At 57.9% G+C, this 22,559-nt stretch overlaps 1 protein-coding gene across 1 annotated transcript; it reads left to right on the plus strand.

Annotated features, from left to right (window-relative positions):
* Positions 1-2,285: 2,285 nt before the first annotated feature.
* Positions 2,286-21,478, plus strand: MYBBP1A (MYB binding protein 1a). The gene is made up of 30 exons (XM_061176307.1): positions 2,286-2,382; positions 3,201-4,021; positions 4,299-4,422; positions 4,783-4,898; positions 4,996-5,303; positions 5,499-5,597; positions 6,321-6,404; positions 6,494-6,568; positions 6,669-6,776; positions 7,680-7,855; positions 8,016-8,183; positions 8,291-8,408; positions 11,030-11,325; positions 11,941-12,051; positions 12,588-12,713; positions 12,899-13,066; positions 13,158-13,257; positions 14,889-14,985; positions 15,088-15,239; positions 15,601-15,687; positions 15,759-15,917; positions 16,002-16,172; positions 16,268-16,425; positions 17,492-17,741; positions 17,972-18,097; positions 18,185-18,253; positions 18,828-18,941; positions 19,153-19,254; positions 20,137-20,285; positions 20,459-21,478. Exons 5-30 carry the CDS (start codon positions 5,040-5,042, stop codon positions 21,021-21,023), a joined length of 4,092 nt encoding a protein of 1,363 aa, XP_061032290.1. The 5' UTR covers positions 2,286-2,382; positions 3,201-4,021; positions 4,299-4,422; positions 4,783-4,898; positions 4,996-5,039; the 3' UTR covers positions 21,024-21,478.
* The last annotated feature ends 1,081 nt before the right edge of the window (positions 21,479-22,559 follow it).

Raw genomic sequence — 22,559 nt, forward strand, 5'->3', positions numbered from 1 at the left:
GTCTTTAATGGTAGCATTCATCTTTGCAATTCTTCCAGTATTGATTTGAGTATTCTGCTTATAGAGGGAGCATTGAAGAGGGAGGCTTCCACTTGGCTCTTACCACAATAAAGGCTCTTACTCTATGAATCTGAGAAATAATGTAAAGATTATGGTAGTTGCAGAGTATATTATTCCAACTGTGTACTCAGAAAGTGTGGAAATAGCTACAGAATGAGTGAAGAATTCCACCAGCTCTATCTCGGTCAAGTTTCCCTTTAACTGTCATAAGTCCTCATTTTAACAGGTGGACCACAGCAATAACAATTTAGGTATTATTAGCTCACAGCCAGCAACTAATAATCCCTGGAGGATAAAGGTATTTGTCTTTCCCGAGTGTACAATTATCTTAGCAAATGGCATACACCCATTCTAACACTGCCTCCTCTGTCTGTCGAGGCTGTTCCTGACTTGCTCAAAAACCCTTTTTGGTGATATCTGCAACTATAATCACCGGGGCTGATTTTCGTAATTTTTTTTTAATACCAATATTCTGGTCACATCACAGAGTCACCTTGCAAGGAAAAGCCAATTCTTCCACCCCTACCACACCTCACTGCCTCCAAATTTATAATCAGAGTCAAATCTCAGCATGTCCCAGGGTCCAATTATAAAGTTATGTGCACATGTGCATGCACACACACGGCAGGTCTGAGCCAGAGATGATGAGCAGGAAAGACAGCTTGAGGGGACTGGAGAAAAGCTGACTGCTGGGCCCCTATCCTTCCTTGCCTCTTTTTGTAGGAGCAGCCAGGGCTGCTGGAGGACAACCAACCTCTGGCTGTTCCCAGGCTCCTCACCACCCTCCCCCAGCACAGAAGAGATACCCAGCGAATGCCTGGTAAATGCACCAATGAGGGTATTAGTAGAAGCAGCAATTCTCAATTCTCAAACCTGGCTACACATTAGAATCACCTGAGGAGCTTTAAAAACTATCCTGATAACTGAGGCTCGCTTCCAGAGATACTGACTCCATTGATGTGGGACTGGAGAAGGGGAGGGATTAGCACATTCGTATTTTTTTTTTTAAGTCCCTGGAAATGATTCCAGTTGCAGAAATCACTGAACTAGCGGGCTAGATAAGGCAGTGGTTCTCAACCTTGGCTGCACATTGAAAACACCTGGAAAGCTTTTTAAAAAACTGATGAGGGGCTTCCCTGGTGGCGCAGCGGTTAAGAACCCGCCTGCCAATGCAGGGGACACGGGTTCGAGCCCTGGTCCGGGAAGATCCCACATGCCACGGAGCAACTAAGCCCACGCACCACAACTACTGAGCCTGCACTCTACAGTCCGTGAGCCACAACTGCTGAAGCCCGCGTGCCACAGCTACTGAAGCCTGCGCACCTAGAGCCTGTGCTCCACAACACGAGAAGCCACTGCAATGAGAAGCCCGCTCACCGCAACTAGAGAAAGCCCACGCACAGCAACAAAGACCCAAGGCAACCAAAAATAAATAATAAATTAATTAATTTTAAAAAACTGATGAATCTCCAACCTAGAGTTTAATTTTTTAATTGGTTTGCCTGGGTATTAGGAGCTTTTAAAGCTTACAGGTGATTCTAATGTGCAGAACCATTAGGATAAAGTTGAGAACTTTTAAGAGAATGAAGTCATCAATATAGTCATTGTTTTGTAATAACTTTAAATGGAGTATAACCTATAAAAATATTGAATCACTATGTTGTACACCTGAAACTAGTATAATATTGGAAATCATCTATACTTTAATAAAAAACTTTAAAAGTATGGAATTCCCTGGCAGTTCAGTGGTTAGGGCCCGGGTTCAATCCCCAGTTGGGGAACTAAGATCCCGCAAGCCGCATAGTGTGGCCAAAAATAATAATAATTAAAAAATAAATGCTGAAGGCATGAATCAATCTATAGTCCTACACCTCACACTTAGAGACATCTGTGCGTGTGTGTGTGTATAGTTGCAGGGATGAGGCTTATCCATTATCATCTTAGCACTGTAGATTGAGGCTCTGTGGTCAGGCCACTCAAGATGGCTTCTCTTGCTCTCTGTACATCCCCTGCTTGACCAGTCCCTGCTTAACCTACACCCTACTCACATGACTACCCAATCCTCTTAATCATAGGGCTTAATCAGTAACTACCTACATACTTGCCCCCTGCCCCAGCCGCTGGTTTCCCTGGTAACTGATGAGTCAACCTGACGTCAATTTCCCCTATAAAAGGTAGCCTCCTTCTTCCCTGAGTAACGAAGCTTGTCGTCCGCCCGCCCGCAGTCCGCCCGCAGTCCGCCCGCAGTCCGCCATCTGCCATCTGCCATCCGCCATCCGCCATCCATGGTGGGGTGCCCCTCCAGGACTTTGCTTCAGACTTGTAAGATTCCCTACCCAATAAATCGTTGACATCTCTGTCACTGTCTCCAGGCCCTTTCTTTGGTCTCATAGCTGGGCAATTGCAAGGCTTGTAGACTGGACCAGACCCAGGTTTCTGGAAGCCAGTTCCATTCCCAACTCCCACTGAAATGATTGGCACCATTTGCCCCTTGGCCTGACCACTATTCACCCCCGAAGCCTGTCTGGCATCTAACTGGAGCTTAGCTAATAGGCATCTCCGGAGGTGTGGGGCAGTGCTGTCCAGGCCCAGAGCTATGGGAATGAGAAAGAGCACACAGGGAAAGGTCCCCTGGACCCAGTCAGTGGAGGTCTTGGTCCCAAAGAGTTTGCCGGGGCATAGTTCTAAGAACAGAGGAATGTTGGCTGGACAGGTGCCAAAGAATGTCTGCTGGATAAAGGGAGCCAGTGCTAGGAGCGCAGAGGCCAGTCTGAGGATGGGGCATATAGGCACACAAGGTTCCCAGCTGCCTTTTCTTAGGAAGGAAGGCCTGACCTTCATTCTGACACTATAACCTTCCCACGTTGTATTAACAGGAAGTGAAATCAAATTATTTTATGAAATGAACACAGATACGGTAATTGTGACTCACCCACACCCAAGCCATGCCAAAATAAAAAGTTGGCCACCCTATGCTGGTATCTCCGATTGGTTGGTAGGTTATTGGTCCAAGAAATCAGATAAACCTAGAAACTGAAGGTTTCTCTGGCGGGTTGGGGATGGAAACCAGCTTGTAGTGGGCTGAGGGGGAAAAAATGGGAGGCAAGGAAGTGGCAACAGCAGGTGTGTATCTTTTGTAGATCAGTGCTCATTCGGGGCTGGCAGTAGCAGCATCACCTGGGAGTTCCGAAAGCAAGTTTCTGGTCCCTACCCCAGACCTACAAAGTCAGAACCTCTGGAAACGGAGCCCAGCAATCTGATTTTTAAAAACTCCCAATGCACACCAAAGTTAAAGAACCACTCTACCTGCTTGTGAAGAGGCCGAGAAAAAGAGAAGTGACTGGAGAGCCGAGTGAGATGAAAGGATGATTTTTGTGGCTGTGGTTTTAATGGAGAAAATACTCCAGCTTTTTAAAAAACTTTTTATTGAAATGCAATATACCTCCAGAAAAGTGCACGTGTCACAAATGTACAGCTGGATGCACTTTCACAATCAGGAACCCACGCAACCTCAGAGTGAGAAACATCACCAAGCATCCCAGAAGCCCTCTCTGCCTCCTCCTGACCTGTAATGGCAGGAACTAGTCTCACCTGTTCCTGTACTTTATACAGAGGGAAGCAAATAGGATGTGCTCTTCCATCCCTGGCTTCTTTCAGTCGTCGTGTCTTTGTAAGATCCATCTATATCATTGCATACAATTGTAGACCCCTCATTCTCACCGCTGCAGAGTATTGCACTGTGTGACTACAATCATGCTACTGATAATGGGTGTGTGAGCTTTCCAATTTGGGGCTGTTCCAACTAGGGCAGCTGTGAACATTCTATTACATGTGTGTTGGGTACATACCTAGGAAAGGAATTTCTGGAGACTCGACACTGTTTAAATGTTGTTGAGAAGAGAAGATGTGAAGCTACAGGAGAGAAGGGGGTCGCTGAGTGAGGTCCCTGGGGAAGCAGGAGGTAAGAAGTGGGAGAGGTCGGGGCCAGAACCGGAGGCAGGGAATAGGCTTTTCCATTGGAGCAGGGTGGAAGGTGGGTCTGTAGTTGGGGGTGGATATAGAGGGCTCCTTGTGTTTGCTTTGATTTTTTATGTGAAGTGGGAGGACAGATGGTCTGCTGAGAGCACAGCAGAGGGTTTGGGGTTTGAGGTGCTCATAGTAGAGCGTGGTCAGCAGAGAGAGGACTGGAGAACGGATGAGACTGCAGCATTCTTTGGAGTTCTATGATTTTCCCACAGAACTGCTCCTTGAAGTGAAACCCAGAGTGAAGGAATATGGAAACACCTGGTTTCCAGGCTGCAGCTCCCCAAGAGCCCTATGGCGCCACCTGCTGGATAAGGGCCACGTGACGTGCCCAGGGAGGTAGGTACCTTCACCACCCAAGTTGCTTCCCAGATAGGGAAACCCAGACCCCTGGAGTGGCCTCAGGCTGAGCCTTGACCCAAGCCAGAGACCAGAAACCCCCATACCGGAAACTAGTCACATGCTGACTAACATGCTGTGGTATCATTTGAGCTGGGGGAAGAATTCTCTTCGTTGGGGGGAGCAGTGAGGGGAAGGTGGTGGGATTGAGTTCTTTAAATCAGAGATACCTCTTACAGCGCGGCGGAGGAGTGCTACAGGCCACCCCTGTTTCTTGGCTTGAGAACCTGTCTAGGGGATGGTGAGACCTGCCCTCTTTGGAAACCTAACATCCCTCTCTTTTCCATCACCCACTACCAGCTCCAAATTAGCTGGAATTTTCTCACATTACCTTGGTCCGATCCAACTGGTCTTCCTGCTTCTACTCTGCTCTCCTACAATCCATCCTCCACACAGAAGGATAATCTATTAAAAGTGTAAGTAGGATCAAGCCTTGTCCCTGCATAAAACCCTCCAGTGATTTCCCATCACAATCAGAATAAAATCCAAACTCCTGATCTCTCCTGAGAACAGAAGAGCCAGGCCGCCCCGCCCCCAGTCGACCCAATTCAGTGCGCATGCGCCGCGACCCGACCTGGAAGAGGCAGTCTTCAGAGCCCACGTGTTCGACAAGCATGGCGGAGACGGAGAGTATGGACGTCGCTGAGCCTCCGGCTCTGGGAGAGGCCCCGAAGAGTGACGCCCGGCCTCCCGACCGTCATGGCCTGCTCAAGCACAGCCGCGAGTTTTTGGATTTCTTCTGGGACATTGCGAAGCCGCAGCAGGAGACGCGGCTTGAGGCCACGGAGAAGCTGCTGGAGTATCTGCGCGCAAGGCCAGAGGTATGGTGGCGGGACCTGGGGCAGGGGGCTGCATAGATCCCGGCAAAGATGTAGCGGCGGGCCCCAGGAGTTGGGCCCGGGGTCATGTGGTCGCGAACGTGGAGGCCCAGGTGAGCGCGCGCCGAGGAGCGGGGATGAGCGGCTGCCGGACGGTTCTTTTCACTGGCCCACCTGGGGATGTGCTTGGTTCCTCAGGGATCATCCGAGCTGAAGTACGCCCTGAAGCGCCTAATCACTGGGCTCGGGGTCGGACGAGAAACAGCCCGGCCCTGCTACAGTCTGGCCCTGGCGCAGGTGAGGTGGTGGCTCCTGGAAGGGGTCCAGCCTTGGTGGTCAAAACGGTGGGGGAGTGAGAAGGGCAGATGTCCCAGCTGCAGGAGAAGTGGCAGCTGAGAAGTTGGTGGGGTGGTATCCGAGTTGATGGGAGGTGTCCCCACGTGGACGTGGAGAAAACTGCATGAGTACGGCCTGTGTGCAGAGAAGCCCACGCAGGTGCAGTGGAAAGTTGAATTCGCTTTTGGGTACATGGGTTGACCAGCCTCTGAGGTACATTTACTGGGGGCAGTAAGCTTTGGCGTGGGTTCTGTTACCTCTGCAGGGTTTAGGGCCCTCTTCTCCCAAGGGGCACTCAGCTAATTATAGGCTATCTCTAAGGAGTCTGAACAAATGGAAGGGCTGTAGAGACCTGGTCCTTGAGGATCCGCCTGGGGGGAGCTCAGAGCAGGCTGTGGGCACAGAGTGTTTGGGAATCGCAGTCAAGCAATCTAGCGGCCAAAGGAGGTACTTTCTGAACCCCAGCTGGGCATGGGGTAGGGAGGCAAGATTCAGTTCCATTCACAGCTGTGTTCTATCATCAGCACTGCTCACAGACGGGTAGGCAGTTTTGGAGGCATCCTTGGGGTGGGAGTGGGGGTCCAAGGCCTCTGGGCAGAAGTTGAAGGGAGAAGTGGGAGGAGATGGAGGCCTTTGGGATGTGGCTGGGCCACTCCCCCTGAATCCCTCCTTTCCTCTTGGCAGCTGTTACAGTCTTTTGAAGACATCCCCTTGTGCAGCATCCTGCGGCAGATACAAGAGAAACATGACCTGCAGAAGGTTAAGAAGGTGAGAGTTAGTGGCCCCGGGGAGGTCAGCAGCCCCAGGGTTGGGGAATGCTCGGATCCTTCTCACCAGTGCCTGGAATCCTTTTCTAGGGGATGGTGAGACCTGCCCTCTTTGGAAACCTGTTTGGGGTGCTAGCCCTCTTTCAGTCAGGCAGGCTGGTGAAGGTAAGAGCTTTGGGGGTTTTGGGGTATGTGGACTGGCTTGGAGTGGTGGGGGGAGAGTGGCATGCCCTGCTCACACCCTCTCTGCCTCTGGGGGTACCAGGACTCGGAGACACTGATGCAGTCGGTGAAGCTGCTGCAAGTCCTGGGCCAGCACTACAGCCACTTGCAAGAGCAGCCCCAGAAGGCCCTGGTAGACATCCTCTCGCAGGTACGGGGCCTGGGGTAACGCTGCCTGTTGTAGAAGAATACGGAGAAGACGCAAGTTTACTCGTGGAAACGCAGCACTGTCGCACCGAAATGTGTGTGGCACTTGACATTTTGTAGTAACTACATTTAAAAAGTGAGAAAGAAATAGGGATGATTTATTAGACTAGATAAAACATGTTACTATGTCTAAAGTATTAATGTGCAGTCAGTACAAAAAAACTGTAGAGGTGGTTTACATTCTTTTAAGTTTCCAGAATCCAGTGTATTGTACACTCACAGCATATTTCCATTCAGATTAGTACATTCAAAGTGCTCGGTGCCCACATGTGGCCAGTGGCTGCCATATTGGATAGTGCCGTTGTAGAACAGTGCCTGGCATGTGCCCAGTGGGTTAAACATGTTTGCCATTGTTGTTTTGGGCAGAGCTGGCCCCTCGGGGGTCCCCACTGCCCTATGTGGGAAATGGAGGTGGGCTAGTACCTAGAATCCTTTGCTGCTGAGGAAAAGGCAGGGACCGGTACATCCCAGGTCAAGGCTTTCTGCACAGCCCTGGCCACAGAGCCAGAAGGACCTTCACATGGGGCACCTTGTATAAGAAATGGGCTAGTTCTGCAAAACCCAAGAGAGGAATAATTAAAAGGGTGGTCCAGGGCCAATTAGCATCAGTGGGGTGCTTGTTTAAAACCCAGCTTCAGGGACTTGGGAATTTGAGCTTTCTAAGGACTACCCTCTGATTCTGATGCCTGGCAAGGTGGATTGTGGCTGTCCCTTCTTGGGCTGGCACTGTGACGGGGCCTCATGGGAGCCTGGCAGGTGAAACAGGGCCCAAAGGACTCACCCCGTGGGGAGAGACAAAGGGTGCCATGAGGGGCCCCCCCTCCCTCAACCCATGTCCCCACGCCAGGTCCCAGAGGCCATGTTGCAGGAGGTCCTGCCGAAAGTCCTCAAGCCCGACTTGAATTCAGTGCTTGGTTGCCCTGAGCACCTGGAGCTCTTCCTCCTGGCCCAGCAGAAGGTGCCCGAGAAGCTGGAGAAGCTGATGGGACCGGTCAACCTGTTCGCAGATGAGAACATCCCCAGGTGTGAGGGAGGCGGGGAGATGGGCTCTCTGGGCCTCGGGGCTGCCCCTCCATCCACGGGTTTGCACCATGGCCTGGGGTCGGGTGTCCATGTGGCCCCAGGCGCCTGGCCCTGTCTGTTTAGGGAGTGCCCCCTGAGTCCCCTCCGCTTTCCTCTGCAGGCTGGTGACCGTGCTGAAGATGGCAGCCACCTCTGTGAAGAAGGAACGCAAGCTGCCTGCCGTGGCTTTGGACCTGCTCCGCCTGGCGCTCCAGGAGGACAGCTTCCCACGGTTCTGGAAAGAAGTTGTGGAACAAGGGCTCCTGAAGAAGCAGTTCTGGCCGGCCAGGTGCGTGAGTGCTTGACCTCTCTCCATTCCCCTCTCCCTGGTTTGTTGAGCAGGGATGGGCCAGGGGTCCGAGGGCTCTGACCAGGCTCTGTCCTGCGCCCCCTTAGCTACCTGTGTTTCCGCCTGCTGGGCGCGGCCCTGCCCCTGCTGTCCAAGGAGCAGCTGCAGCTGGTGATGCAGGGGGACCTGATCCGCCATTACGGGGAGCACATGGTCACTGCTAAGGTGGGTGCTGCCCCCTGTGGCCCAGCCCTGCCAGAAAGGGCCAGGTGACTGGGCTGCTTCCTGCCAAGAAGGGGGGCGGGGGGGGCGGGCCGCCGCAGGGGTCAGCTGGCTTCCGGAAGAGAGGGTTGCTCTCCTTATTCTCCTGCTCTCCGTGTCAGTGGTCCTGCCTGGGATGGACAAGCACAGCTGCTATTGGGAAGGGCCTGGGACCCGGGTGTCCCTTCTCTCTGCGTAAAGTGAGCTACCTGAGGGCCGACCCATATACCCCTCCCCCCGCCTCTATATCTATATACCCCTCCCCCCGCTTCTATATCTATATACCCCTCCCCCCGTCTCTATATCTATATACCCCTCCCCCTGTCTCTATATCTATATACCCCTCCCTGCTGCCTCTATATCTATATACCCCTCCCCGCTGCCTCTATATCTACCCCTCCCCCCACCTCTATATCTACCCCTCCCCCCACCTCTATATCTACCCCTCCCCCACCTCTATATCTACCTCTCCCCCCACCTCTATATCTATATACCCCTCCCCGCTGCCTCTATATCTATATACCCCTCCCCGCTGCCTCTATATCTATATACCCCTCCCCCGCTGCCTCTATATCTATATACCCCTCCCCCGTCTCTATATCTATATACCCCTCCCCCTGTCTCTATATCTATATACCCCTCCCCCTGTCTCTATATCTATATACCCCTCCCCGCAGCCTCTATATCTACCCCTCCCCCACCTCTATATCTACCCCTCCCCCCACCTCTATATCTACCCCTCCCCCCACCTCTATATCTACCTCTCCCCCCACCTCTATATCTACCTCTCCCCCCACCTCTATATATACCCCTCCCTGCTGCCTCTATATCTATATACCCCTCCCCGCAGCCTCTATATCTACCCCTCCCCCACCTCTATATCTACCCCTCCCCCCACCTCTATATCTACCCCTCCCCCCACCTCTATATCTACCCCTCCCCCCACCTCTATATCTACCCCTCCCCCACCTCTATATCTACCTCTCCCCCCACCTCTATATCTATATACCCCTCCCCGCTGCCTCTATATCTATATACCCCTCCCCGCTGCCTCTATATCTATATACCCCTCCCCCGCTGCCTCTATATCTATATACCCCTCCCCCGTCTCTATATCTATATACCCCTCCCCCTGTCTCTATATCTATATACCCCTCCCCCTGTCTCTATATCTATATACCCCTCCCCGCAGCCTCTATATCTACCCCTCCCCCACCTCTATATCTACCCCTCCCCCCACCTCTATATCTACCCCTCCCCCCACCTCTATATCTACCTCTCCCCCCACCTCTATATCTACCTCTCCCCCCACCTCTATATATACCCCTCCCTGCTGCCTCTATATCTATATACCCCTCCCCGCAGCCTCTATATCTACCCCTCCCCCACCTCTATATCTACCCCTCCCCCCACCTCTATATCTACCCCTCCCCCCACCTCTATATCTACCTCTCCCCCCACCTCTATATCTACCTCTCCCCCCACCTCTATATATACCCCTCCCTGCTGCCTCTATATCTATATACCCCTCCCCCGCTGCCTCTATATCTATATACCCCTCCCCCGCTGCCTCTATATCTATATACCCCTCCCCCGCTGCCTCTACAGCTATATACCCCTCCCCCGCTGCCTCTACAGCTATATACCCCTCCCCCGCTGCCTCTACAGCTATATACCCCTCCCCCGCTGCCTCTACATCTATATACCCCTCCCCCGCTGCCTCTACGTCTATATACCCCTCCCCCGCTGCCTCTACATCTATATACCCCTCCCCCGCTGCCTCTACATCTATATACCCCTCCCCCCCACCTCTATATCTATATACCCCACCAGCAGTCTGTCCAGACCTCCCTCCACCCCTAGCTAGTGTTACAGTGAGAACAGACATCATCACCGATGCTGTTTTGAGCAGTCTGTGCACCCCACACTAAGCTAAGTGCTCCACAGGAGAATCAGCTGGTGGTTAAGAGCACGGAATCCCGGACCTGGGGCTGCCAGGACGGCCTGACTCCACCGCAGCTAGCTGTGTGACCTTCCGCAGCTTGCTTCCTTTCTCTGTGCCCGCTTCTGCTTGTCCGTGAGATAAGAGGAGCAGGACCTTCCTCAGAGTCATTGTGAGGATAACCAGGCTGATGTCCACAGGCGCTTAAAGCAGTGCCCTGTTCACAGGAAGTGCTGCTGGGGTTGTCACTAGCTCATTTCATCTTTACAACCAGCTTTGGAGAGCTGCTGTTCCCCTCTTCTGGGCGAAGGGCAGGCTCAGAAAGTACAGAGTGGTGGTTAAGAGCACGGACTGGGGGACCAGACTGACTGGAGCCAGATCCCAGCTGCACCTCTTGGAGCCCTGTGACCCTCAGAATTTACTTGCAAGCTTTTTTGTGCCTTGTTTCCTTCATCTGCAGAACAGTTAGAGGGGCCCAGGGCAAAGGGTTGTTGCAAAGATTAAACTCTGGGGTGCCTGGGCAACCCAGCTGGTACAAGGGAGGGTGCTTCCTGGGCCTCAGTATAGCCTGTTGTGGAAGAAGCTGGGGCGCTGTTGGATCCCTCCTGGCTGGTGACCCCGGTGCTGTGCCCAACTCTCGCAGCTCCCGAGCCAGTTCAAGTTTGCTCCAGAGATGAACGAGTATGTGGGGGCCTTCCTGAAAGGCTGCCAGGATGACCCCGACCGGCAGTTAGCCCTGGTGGTGGGCTTTACGTCCGTCACCAACCAGGGCCTCCCCGTCGTGCCTACCTTCTGGCGGGTCATGCAGTTCCTGAGTCCCCCCGCCCTCAAGGGCTACGTGGCCTGGCTGCGGGACATGTTTCTCCAGCCCAACCTGGACTCCTTGGTGGACTTCAGCACCAACAACCAGAAGAAAACCCAGGACACTTTGTTCCACGGGTGAGTGGGCCTGGTGGAGAGGGGCCTGCTGGCCCCAAAGGCCTGGACCCTCCCTCGCATGGTACCGTGGTTCCCCAAGAAGGGAGAGGTGGGGAAGAGCCGAGCCTTCGCTCTTTTTTTAATATATATATATAAATTTACTTACTTATTTTTGGCTGTGTTGGGTCTTTGTTGCTGCGCGTGGGCTTTCTCTAGTTGCAGCGAGCAGGGGCTACTTTTTGTTGATGTGCGCAGGCTTCTCATTGCCGTGGCTTCTCTTTTTGTGGAGTACAGGCTCTAGGCACGCGGGCTTCAGTAGTTGTGGCTCGCGGGCTCTAGAGCGCAGGCTCAGTAGTCGTGGTGCACGGGCTTGGTTGCTCTGCGGCATGTGGGATCTTCCCGGACCAGGGATTGAACCCGTGTCCCCTGCATTGGCAGGCGGATTCTTAACCACTGCACCGCCAGGGAAGCCCCCAAGCCTTCGCTCTTAAAGGCCTTGGTTTTCTCACACGTGGCCCCGTGCTGGTGATAAGGGCGTTGGGGGATCTTGATTGGTTTTCCTGTCTCCAAGACGGGGCTAGGGGGCACCGTTTTCACCATCTCTAAATGGCTTCTGGACTTGCCTCCTGCCCACAGGCCTGAGCGAGCCGTGTTCCGGCTACGGAAGTGGATCATCCTCCGCCTGGTCAGCCTCGTGGACAACTTGCACGCGGAGAAGGAGGAGGCCTTGATTGAGGAGGTGGCCAGGTATCGTCATGAGATGTGCTTGGACCCCAACTCCCCACGGGTGTAGCGGCCTCTTGTCTGATCCTAGTTTGAGTCCCCCTGGAGCCAGGAGCCTGGGGGTCAAGTCGTCCCTGCCCCTTAGGCAGGAGGAGCTTTAGGGGAATTCCTTGGGAACCCTCGGAAAGGGGGACCTCAGAGGCTTGGGCTGGCTCCACCCTCCCCAGACGCCTTTGCGCGTCGGCAGTGTCGGGGGGACCTCGCCTCTGTATCTGCCAGGTGCCCCTCCCACCCTCCCTGCAGCCCCAAGAGAGGCAGAAGCGGTGGTGCCCTGGCCGAGGCCACACAGCCTCACATCTTGGTTCTGAGGGAGGGATGCTGGTCCTCTCCCCAATTCGGGCTGGGCTCTGTTCTGCTGGGGATCCAGACCTGAGAAATGTCCGCTCTCTCATCGTCGCCACATGGCACCAGGCCCTCGGTGAGGGCCCGAGGATGGGCTGGTCAGAATGGTGGCACTGACTGAGGGTAACACGGGTTATTCTCCCACCCTCCCTACCCAGGTTTTGTTTTTTCCACTCATTCTTCGAGACAAAGAAGCCCACGTCCCAGATCCCTGAGACCGAGCAGCACTTCTCTCACCCCCTGGACAGCCGGACCCGGGAGGTGGTGGGCAGTGCCTTCTTCAGGTGGGCGCTGGGCAGCCTGGGAGAGGTCTGAGGGTGGGCGAGCGGGCAGGAAGGTGGCCTCGGGGCGCTGCTCCATCCAGTTCGAAGCTGCGGCCCAGTGAGTCCAGTGGGTCGCAGTGTGGGGGATGGAGGGGGGTGGCCTTGTTCACCAGCCCAGCCTGTGACCCTGACCCCGCCACCACCAGCCTGCTGCAGACTCTCAGCACGCAGTTCCGGCAGGCGCCGGGGCAGACGCAGGACGGGCAGCCCTGGACCTACCACCTGGTGCAGTTCGCAGACCTGCTGTTGAGCCACAGCCGCAACGTGGTTCCCCTGGTGGCCTTCACCACGCAGCAGCGCCAGGCCTGGGACCGGTGAGAGGGCGCAGTTGCCACAGCGTGGGCGGGACACTCGGGGGGTACTGACGCTGGCCAGAGTGCCTGAGGGCGTGCCCGTCTCACCCAGGACGCTGAAGACTCTGAAAGAACTGGAGGCCCAGTCCTCAGAAGCCAAGGCCGCTGCCTTCCAGCACCTGCTACTCCTGGTGGGCATACACCTCTTCAAGGTATGGCAGCCTGGAAGGGAAGGGGTTACAGACCTGGGGTCTGTGGTGGCCAGAAGAGGCTCTGGAGTGTTGAAGTTGGCAGGTTTCCTAGGCTGACTGCTCCTGGCTGGAATTACAGCCCAGGGAAAAATCACTCCATACACCTACTGGGTACCAGCTACATCCTGAGCTTTCCATGCAGTGTCCCTTGTTTGTAGTCCCCACAATTTTGAGGCAGGCACATCTTCTTTTTGACAGGTGGGGTAACAGACTTAGAGAGGTAAAGTAACTTACCCCAGGCCATACAGCTGTTGGCTAGGATTCAGACATAGGGATCTGACTCCACTATCCCACAGGACCTCCCAAAACTGCCTTACCGACCAGAGGTGATGGATGTAAAGGAGAAGAGGGGGTCTGGCTCTGGGCATACCAGTCACTGATGGGGGCAGTTCTTCTGTCTGTCGGTGGTCAATCAGAAGTGGGGTCCTGATATTTTTGTCTGACTCTCACACATCCAGAATCCACAGTAGTGGGTTGAGGGTAGTGTGTTTTTGCCTGGTGCTCCCCACGTGGGGTTCTGTGCCCTGTCACTATATTCCTCACATTGTCGCTCATACCCTTTCTCATGACGGGTCCTCTAGAACCAGCTTTGTCTCTTTTTCTATTCTTTCCACCAAGAAACTTTGACCACATTTGGAGTTTAGTGCCGGCAGCTCTTTTGACCCTCGTGGTTTCTTCCCGGCTCTGAACCCTGGTTTCTCTGAAGTATGTCCTCTTGTGTTGCGTGGGCTGGCTCTTGTGGGGCTGCTTCAGGTCTTGGGTAGTCTGAGGAGATGGGACTTGCTTCTGGCCTCTTGGCTGAGGCTTTTGCTTCCAGGTCTTGCGCACTCAGCCCAGCTCGTAGACGAGCCGTGTGGGTAACGATTGGTCTCGATGCCCCTTCCGATGCTTGGCACTGGGCCTCTGAAGGCTCTACCCAGACCCTGGGACCTCCGAGCTTGACTTGGGTAAAAGGTACCCAGCCACAGCCAGGAAGCTGGAGGCAGAGATGGCCAGGGCTTGGGCCCCGTTCTGGCCTTCGCTCCACCACCCCTGCCCCCAAACACTGACGCTGCCCTGCTGCATTATGGGGGAAAGTCTTCCTTTTTGGTACCGACAGTCACACAGGTTATTTTCAACTCACCGGTCGGTGGCTGGAGTCTGGGCTTATTCCCCCACAAGATGGGCTTAAATTTGTTAAGATCAATGATTTTCAGATCTTTCTCTGTAGCAATGTCGAGCCTGGTGTGGGAGGAGAAAGCTAGAATTGCCAATCAGGAGGCTGGGACCTGCTGGCGCCCTGTGATCCTGACCAGGCCAGCCTTGTCAGCCTCTCCACCGCTCTGGCATCGGTGGGCAGGTTGGGCTTCACGGTCTCTGAGGGTTCTCAGACCCTGTGCCTGCGTGTTAGGTGTAAAAGGTCATCAGCTCTTGGGCTGCCCCTGGGGTCTGGCTGGGGTCCTCTGCTCTGGATTGTGAGGGTGACTGGCCAGGGCAGTCTGGAGTCTTCTAGGCCTCAGATGCCAGCTCCTCCCACTTGGCCACCCCCTCTTCTGGCTCAGCAAAGGCTGGGAATGGGGCCTGGCTCCTGATTTCTGTCCTGTCCTGCACAGTCCCCCACAGAGAGCTGTGACCTCCTGGGCGACATCCAGACATGCATCAAAAAGAGCCTGGGGGAGAAGCCCCGTCGGACCCGCTCCAAGGCTACCAGTGGGTCATCGTCCCGGGGAGGGGCGGGTGGCGGGCAGGCAATAGGGACCCAGCATGGGGCGCTGGTGCCCTGCCCAGACTCAGCCCTTTCCCTGCTTGCAGACCCGCAGGAGCCGCCGTGGGTGGAGGTGCTGGTGGAGATCCTGCTGGCCCTCTTGGCCCAGCCCAGCAACCTGATGCGCCAGGTGGCCCGAAGTGTGTTCGGCCACATCTGCTCCCACCTGACTCCACGTGCCCTGCAACTCATCCTGGATGTAAGTTGGGGCCTTTGGGGAAATGGGTCCCGGGATGGGGCTCTCCAAGCACTGGGCTGCACTAGGGCTGCCTCATTGCCACCTCGTCCTGACTGTAACCTGCAGGGTGGTCGGGGGCCTCCTTCAGGGTCTCCTGCTGTGCACCCTGACCCTGGGTTTCCCAAGGGCTGATCGGGTCTATCAAGGAGGCACGGGAGGGAGTGGCTTTCTCTCCTGGGCTCCATCTTCCTCCCTGAAATGGGGACCTTTGGCCGAGACCGGACGGCCATGGTCAGGGAAGGCAGTCGAGAGGGCCCAGGGGTCTGAGGCGGGTGAAGGGGCCGGGGCAACAGATGGGTCAGCCGCCTGGGAATCCCGGCAGGTGCTGAACCCCGAGGAGAGCCAGGAGGAGGACGACAGCGTGGTGGTTACAGACGACTCCGAGCAGCAGCTGCTGGGGGATGCAGAGGTACTTGCCAGCGAGGGGCAGGGGGTGGGCAGACATGCGGTGGAGAGGCGTGACACGCGGCCCACCCACAGGACAAGAGCTCGGACGACGGTGAGGGCAAGGGCACCAAAGACTCAGAGAGCGAGGAGGAGAGCAACGACGAGGAGAGCGACGAGGAGGATCGGGACGGGGACGTGGACCAGGGCTTCCGGGAGCAGCTGATGGCGGTGCTGCAGGCGGGGAAGGCGCTGGTGAGCAGGAGCCGGGCCGGGGCCCTGCGTCCGTGTGCGTCTCCTGCACGAGGCCGGGCCGCTCACGGGGCATCTGTTCCTCAGGGCGGAGCTGACGGCGGGGACGACGACGAGCTGGGGGATGAGGCCATGATGGCCCTGGACAAGAGCTTGGCCAGCCTCTTTGCCGAGCAGAAGCTGCGCATCCAGGCCCGGAGGGACGAGAAGAACAAGCTACAGAAGGAGAAGGCACTCCGGCGGGACTTCCAGATCAGGGTGAGCCCGCTTGGCGGCCCCAGCCCCCCCGCTCCGTCCAGTCTCCCTCTGCTCCCGTCCCCACACCTGGCTGAGCCCACCCTTCCCGGCTGCAGGTCCTGGACCTGATCGAGGTGCTGGTGACCAAGCAGCCTGAGAACCCCCTGGTCCTGGAGCTGCTCGAGCCGCTGCTGCACATCATCCGGCGCAGCATGCGCACCAGCAGCGCGAAGCAGGAGCAGGATCTGCTGCACAAGACGGCCCGCATCTTCACGTGAGCGCGGGCGGGCCCCCGGGGAGCCGGGCCTTGGGGGTTCCCTGTGTAGAAAGGGTAGGAGCCAGGATCCCCGGGGGCCCGCACCATTCAGGAAGTCTCACGCAGCTCTGCCCCGCCCGTGTGTTCTGCAGCCCTTAGCACGGGGCCCCCAGTCCCATCCCTGCCCTTGGGGTCACTGCGGCTGGGAAACCCGGCAGGGCGTCCAGCGGCGACATTCTGGGCCTGTGGCAGGGGCTGGATGGGAGACAGTAGGCGCACCTAACCCAGGCGTGAGGTGCCAGGGAAGGCCGCCTGGGAGACGTTTAGGCAGTGCAGGGAGCTGCGGGGCTCCTCAGGTCCAGAGGCCAGAGGCGGGGCAGAAAGGCGTGCTGGTGAGGCGCAGCCAGACACAGGAGGCCTTGGGGCCCGGCCCTCGCAGTATTGGGAGGCCTCGGAGGCATTTGCAGCCAGGAGGCGGGCCGAGTGGGCGGTGCTAGAGCAGGGAGCCCAGCAAGAGAGTCGGCGCAGCGTGGCAGGTAGAGCTCTTCCTGCCTTCTAAGAGAGCAGAGGAGGTGGTGGAGACAGAGACAGAGGCCTAAGGACTTGAGGTGCCGAGTGTGCAGCACAGAGCGGGTGGGGAGGGGCAGTGGACAGCGCAGCCCCCGCTCACGCCCCCTGCAGGCCCAGGTCACACTTTCTCAGCTAGTTCTCTCTCCCACTCTGCCCAGGCCCACAGGGTCCTGAGCGCACAGACCCTGGTTTTTGTCTTACAAAGAGCCTGGAAGCCACCACGCCCCGGGAGACAGGTGTAGATGGGGCTGTGGCCAGGTCGGGCTGTTGGCCCATGGTGGAGCCTCACCCAGGGAGCTGGTTTCCCTCCGGCTTCTCCTCAGAGCCCATCCGCACGTGGCCCCGGGCCTGCCCCTGCACCCTTGGTCAGACCCCTTTCTTTAGGTGTTTGTTTCCTGCCTGTGAAGTGGGACCCGGCGTCCCTACCCTGGGGCTTGGCCCTGCCGTGGGTCGGGATTGGGGGGGGGTAACATCATGACCAGCTCTGGCCGACCCCCACTCTCCCCCCCCCCAGACACCACCTGTGCCGCTCCCGGCATTACTGCCGCAACGTGGGCGACCGCGTGGAGACTCTGTACGCCCGGCTGGAGAGGCTGGCGCAGCAGGCTGGTCGCCAGGCTGACTCCTCTGTCTCCCTCTACTACTTCAACGCCTCCCTCTACCTGCTCCGGGTCCTGAAGGGCAACACTGTGGGCAAGTCCACCTGCAAGGCCCAGAAGAAGAAAGCCGGCACTGACGCCGGCACCCAGCCCCAGGGCCCAGAGGTGAGCAGGCGCTGGCCCGGGAAGGCTCAGCCTGGAAAGTCCAAGCCGGTGGGAGCCAGTCTCAGGAGGCAGCGGGACCATCTGCCCATTTCACAGATGGGAAGTTGAGGCTGTGCCTTCCCCGGGACCTAGCTTTCAGCTTTCAGCCTTCTGAAGGTAGCCCAGGCTTTGCTCCTGTGCCAGGGCCCCCTCTCTCTGGCATCACACCAGCTCTCTCTCACGTGGTGCAGGATGCCAGCTGCTTGGATTTGAGCCTCGTGACCCCGATCTACTCATCGGCACTGAGCTCCTTCCTGACCAGGCGCAGCAGCCCGCTCACAGCTCCCATGTTCCTCAGCCTCTTCTCCCGGCACCCGGTGAGTTGTAGTGCCAGGCCGCCCCCTTGGGCCCCGGCTCGGCCCAGTCCTCACAGCCCACCTCACAGCCCGTCATTCCCTCCGCAGATGCTCTGTAAGAGCCTGCTCCCCATCGTGGTCGAGCACGTGGCAAGCCACACGCGGCCCCGCCATCAGGTAAGGGGCTTCCCAGATCCCAGCTGAGGGCCTGTCTGAATTACTCGCTCGACTCCTGTCTGGCTCTTTGTGAGGCCCAGGAATGCTGCCCTGGGCGGGCCAGAGGGTAGGCCCTGCCCCTCCGACCTGGCCAGCCCCGCCCCCACTGTAGGCCCAGAGCAGCTGGGGGTGGGGGGCGCTTCCCGTGTGGCCCGAGCCCAGCAGCTCCTCAGAGACCATGCTCTGACCTGCGCAGAGGAAGCCCCGGGCTGATGGGTGTAGGCCTGGGGGCGGGGTGGGACGAGGCTGCTGGAGACACTGGAGGAAGGCGCACTGAGTGAGTAGGGGCCAGGAGCCCTGTCCAGCTGACTGACAGCCCTGGCTGCCCCCCAGGCCTCGGTTCTCCCACCTGCCTGAGAAGAAGGGGCAGGAGCAGGTGATGGCCGAGCCCAGAGCTTGTGTGGCGACAGCGCCTCCCGCGCGGCCGATTCAAGTGCCCAGCGGGCTCCTGGAGCTCGTGGGGCCCCCCTGCGGCTCCCTCAGCCCTGGCCCGGAGTGCCGAGGCTCCTGGTGACCCCAGTCCCCCCCACCCCAGGCCCAGGCCTGCCTGCTGCTCCAGAAGACCCTGCCCACACGGGAGCTGAGGCTGTGCTTTAAGGACCCCGAGTGGAAGCAGCTGCTGGACCAGATCCTGACGAAGGTCATTGAGGTAACGGCCACGGGGCTCCTCTCCCCCGCCCGCTGGCGGTGGTTCTCTGGGAACCAAGGGGCAAGGGTTGCTGGACCCTGCGCCTGGGGGCGGGTTGGGGGTTCCCCCAAGGAGACGTTTCTCTCCTCGGCGCCCTAATCTCTTCGTGGGGGCAACAGCAAGGCTTTGGGCAGCTCTCCTGAGGGGCTCAGCCTGGCTGCCTTCTCCTCAGACCCTGCGGACGCTGGGTGAGGCCGAGACCAAGTCAGGGCACCAGAAGGAGCTGTCCTCCCTGGAGCTGCTCAACACTCTCTTCAGGAGCATCCAGCACGAGGTGAGCCTGGGCTCGGGAGGGAGGGCGCCTCGCAGGCGGGGTGGGCAGTCTGCGCAGAGGGAGGGGGCGGGGGGAGCCAGGTGGGGAAGGGTCTGGATGCCCGGGTCAGGAATCTGGGCTTCATGTGAGGGGCGAGGGTGCCGTAACCTGTGCCTGGCCGGGGTGGGGTGAGCCGGTTGCTGCGGCTCTGCTCCAGTAAGGAAGCCGAGAAGGGGCTGGGAGGGCTGGTGGCCATGGGAGGACCCGGCTGTTAGCGGGGAGCCTGGGTTTCCGGGCCTTCAGAGGCGGGCCGGGCGTGTGGAGCGTGAGATGCTCAAGGGGCCGCTGTGGGCAAGTCTCTGGTTCCTCCAGTCTGGCCCGGAGGGAGAGGTTTGGGGGTCCTTAGCGTAGACACTGATCAAAGCCCAAGTGCGGGACAAGCTTCCAAGAGGGTGCTGCAGGGAGCAGACAGGGCCAGGGCCTTGCAGAACGGCAGGCGGACCTGCGAAGCCACGCTCGGAGTGGTAGTAAAGAGCCAGGAGAGAGAGGGGTGTTCTGGAAGCCAGTGGGTTTCAAAAACAACCCATTCAGTACGTGACGGGGAGGGGGAGATAGGAAGAAGGGCATTGGCAACCCTGAGGTCACTGCATGGTGCCCCCCGGAGGTGGGCGGGCCTTCGGGCCATGGGAAGAGAACAGAACATGGCACCTGGGGCTCTTTTTTCCTTGCAAGGCAAGAGAGACTAGGGATGTACAGGCAGAAGGGTTGGCTGAGGGTCCAGAAGGGGGGTGGGCTCACAGAGAGGCTCTTACCGGGCAAGGGTGGGAGGATGGGGACCAGGAGCCAGGGAGAGGCCATGCCTCATGTCACCACTGCAGCCACAGCCTTCCTGCCCCTCTGCAGAAGCTGACGATGGACCTGACTGCTGTCCTGGGCGTGCTGCAGAGCCAACAGCCGAGGCTGCAGCAGGGGCTACAGCAGGGGGCGCACTCGGCTGGGTCCAGCCGCCTCTATGACCTCTACTGGCAGGCCATGAAGTTCCTTGGAGTCCAGTACGTTCGGGGAGGGGGGCCCCACCTTGGGAGGGGCTGGGAAGACCCTCACGTTGCACACGTCCTGATGTGTGCACCGCAGTGTGGGAGCTTTGGGCAGCTTGGGGACCACGGAGGCGGAGGTCACCCCTGCCCTCACCACATACTTCTTTCCTTTGCTCACTTCCTCCCAGGCGTCCCAAGTCAGAGAAGAAAGATGCCAAGGAAGTCCCTAAGGCCACGCCGAGCCCCATTAGCATGAAGCGGAAGAAAAAGGGGTTCTTGCCAGAGACCAAGAAGCGTAAGAAACGCAAGTCTGAGGGCGCCACGCAGGAGGAGGCAGCCAAGCCCGCAGCCGCCGGTGGGGCCCAGCCCCCCAGCACTGGCAAGAGGAAGAGGAAGATCAAGAGCAAGGCCCCAGCCCAGGCCCAGGTGAATGGGATGCCTGCCTCCAAGAGTCCGACCCCAGACCCCCCTGCCACGAGCCCCAGCAGCCCCGCCACGACCCCAAAGCCGCAGAAGAAAAATCAGAAGCTGTCCCAGGTGAGCAGAGCCACCCCCGTGTCTCCCGAGTCCCCCAAGGAGCCTGCTGCCAAAAAGCGTCAGAAGAATCTGCCCCAAAAGGGGGTTTCAGGCAAGTCGCCGCAGTCCGCACTGCCCAGGAGAAAGGCCAGATTGTCTTTGGCCAGCAGGAGCCCCACCCTCCTCCAGAGCGGGGCCAAGAAGAAGGGGCAGCTGAGGAAGGCGAAAAAGCTGTGAGTGTCCCCGTCTGCCCTAGAGACTCCTATTTTTTCACCGCGATTTTAATACACAAGCCACTGTCTGAGGTTCTACTTTCCGCGCCGGGGGTGGTGGGTCTGCTGCCAGCCTGCCCGGAGGTTCCGCCCCAGCAGGCCTGGCCTCAGAGACCCCTGAGGCTGGGGTCTGGGCCGGGCCCTGCCGCTGCTCTCAGGCACAGAGCACGCTTGCGACCTTGGCTCCCCAAGCGGTGTGGGCCAGGCCCAGGGCTCTGGTGTCTGGCGGGTGGGGTACAAGTGTGACCACGCCTCGTACCCCCCAGGCTGCTTTCCTGCGGGAGCCACCGGGGCATGACTTAAATATCTTTATTTCTTCATTTACAAGAGGAATATATTTGGCTTCTCTTTTAAGACTCTGAGATTCACAATCAGCAGCTCTAAAAAATAAAGGAGCAGTTTGGCTTCCGGAAGGAAGAGGAAGCAACACTTGGACCTGGTTCTTGTACAACAAGAAAACATTGCTGGGGCCCCAGTTGAGGCCGGGGTGGGAATGGAGGCCAGGCTGGTCTTTGGGGGAAGCCCACCCCTTGGTTAGGCCCCCCCGGGGTGCCCCAGAGCTTGGTGGGGAGGGGCTCCTCCACTAACTAACTTCCCCCCCATTGAAGCCACACCAGCCAGTCGACTGTGGGCAGAGCGCACTAAGCTGGCTGGCTCTTAGGGACTCCTGCTGGCCACACGGGGCCACCTCGACCAGAACCACCTTGATTCCAGCAAAGGTGCCGGGAGGGAGTGTGGAGCAGAGGGGACGTGATAAGCTCCACCGGGAAGCTGGGGGTCTGGTGAGAAGTTGGCGGCTGCGCCCCGGTGTGTGGCTCTGGGTGGGGGGAGTCTGGGCTGCGTGTGAACGGCGGCAGCAGCTGATGTTTGCGTGGAGGTGGCTCTGGGTGCTGACCTGTCCCGACGCGCCTCAGCCTCCACCAGGCTCGTCCCTGGGACAGGAAGCCTAGTGGAGGGCTGCTTCCTCTGACAGCCAGAGCCCTGGCTGCTGCCCCACAGATTCTGGGAATCGTCCCCTGGGCGCTGCCCCTGGAAAGGGCCCAGCCTGGGGGCCAGAGTCAGTTCCCGGCTTCTGGGGGGTGGGGGTGCTAGGGTGGATCCAAGGAGCCCTGTAGGCATGGGGAACCCCCAGAGGTCTCAAGCCTGGGGCACACGTGGTGTGTAGCTGCCACCAGGGCCTTCACTCCTGGTAATGCCAGCTCCCTGTCAGGATGGTCCCCCACCTGGGAGATCTCCGGGCTGACAGCCAGCCCAAGGCAGCAGAGACAGATGTCCTCCAGAGCGACCAGCCAGGCTGGGAAGCGCCTAGCAACGTGGGTGCCCGGCTCTGCCAGGTTGAGTCCAACGTCCACGAGGTCAGAGGCCCAGCTGACAGGCTGTGTAGTCCTCACACACCAGGCCCTTCAGGGAGCCTCAGAGCCGGAAGTGCCACCCTGAGGCTTGGGCCACCTCTTCTCTGTGCAGCTCAGGGGTTGTCGTGTCTTCGAAGCTGCAGGTAGTG

Source organism: Eubalaena glacialis, chromosome 19 (assembly GCF_028564815.1).
Source record: "Eubalaena glacialis isolate mEubGla1 chromosome 19, mEubGla1.1.hap2.+ XY, whole genome shotgun sequence".
Lineage (NCBI taxonomy): Eukaryota > Metazoa > Chordata > Mammalia > Artiodactyla > Balaenidae > Eubalaena > Eubalaena glacialis.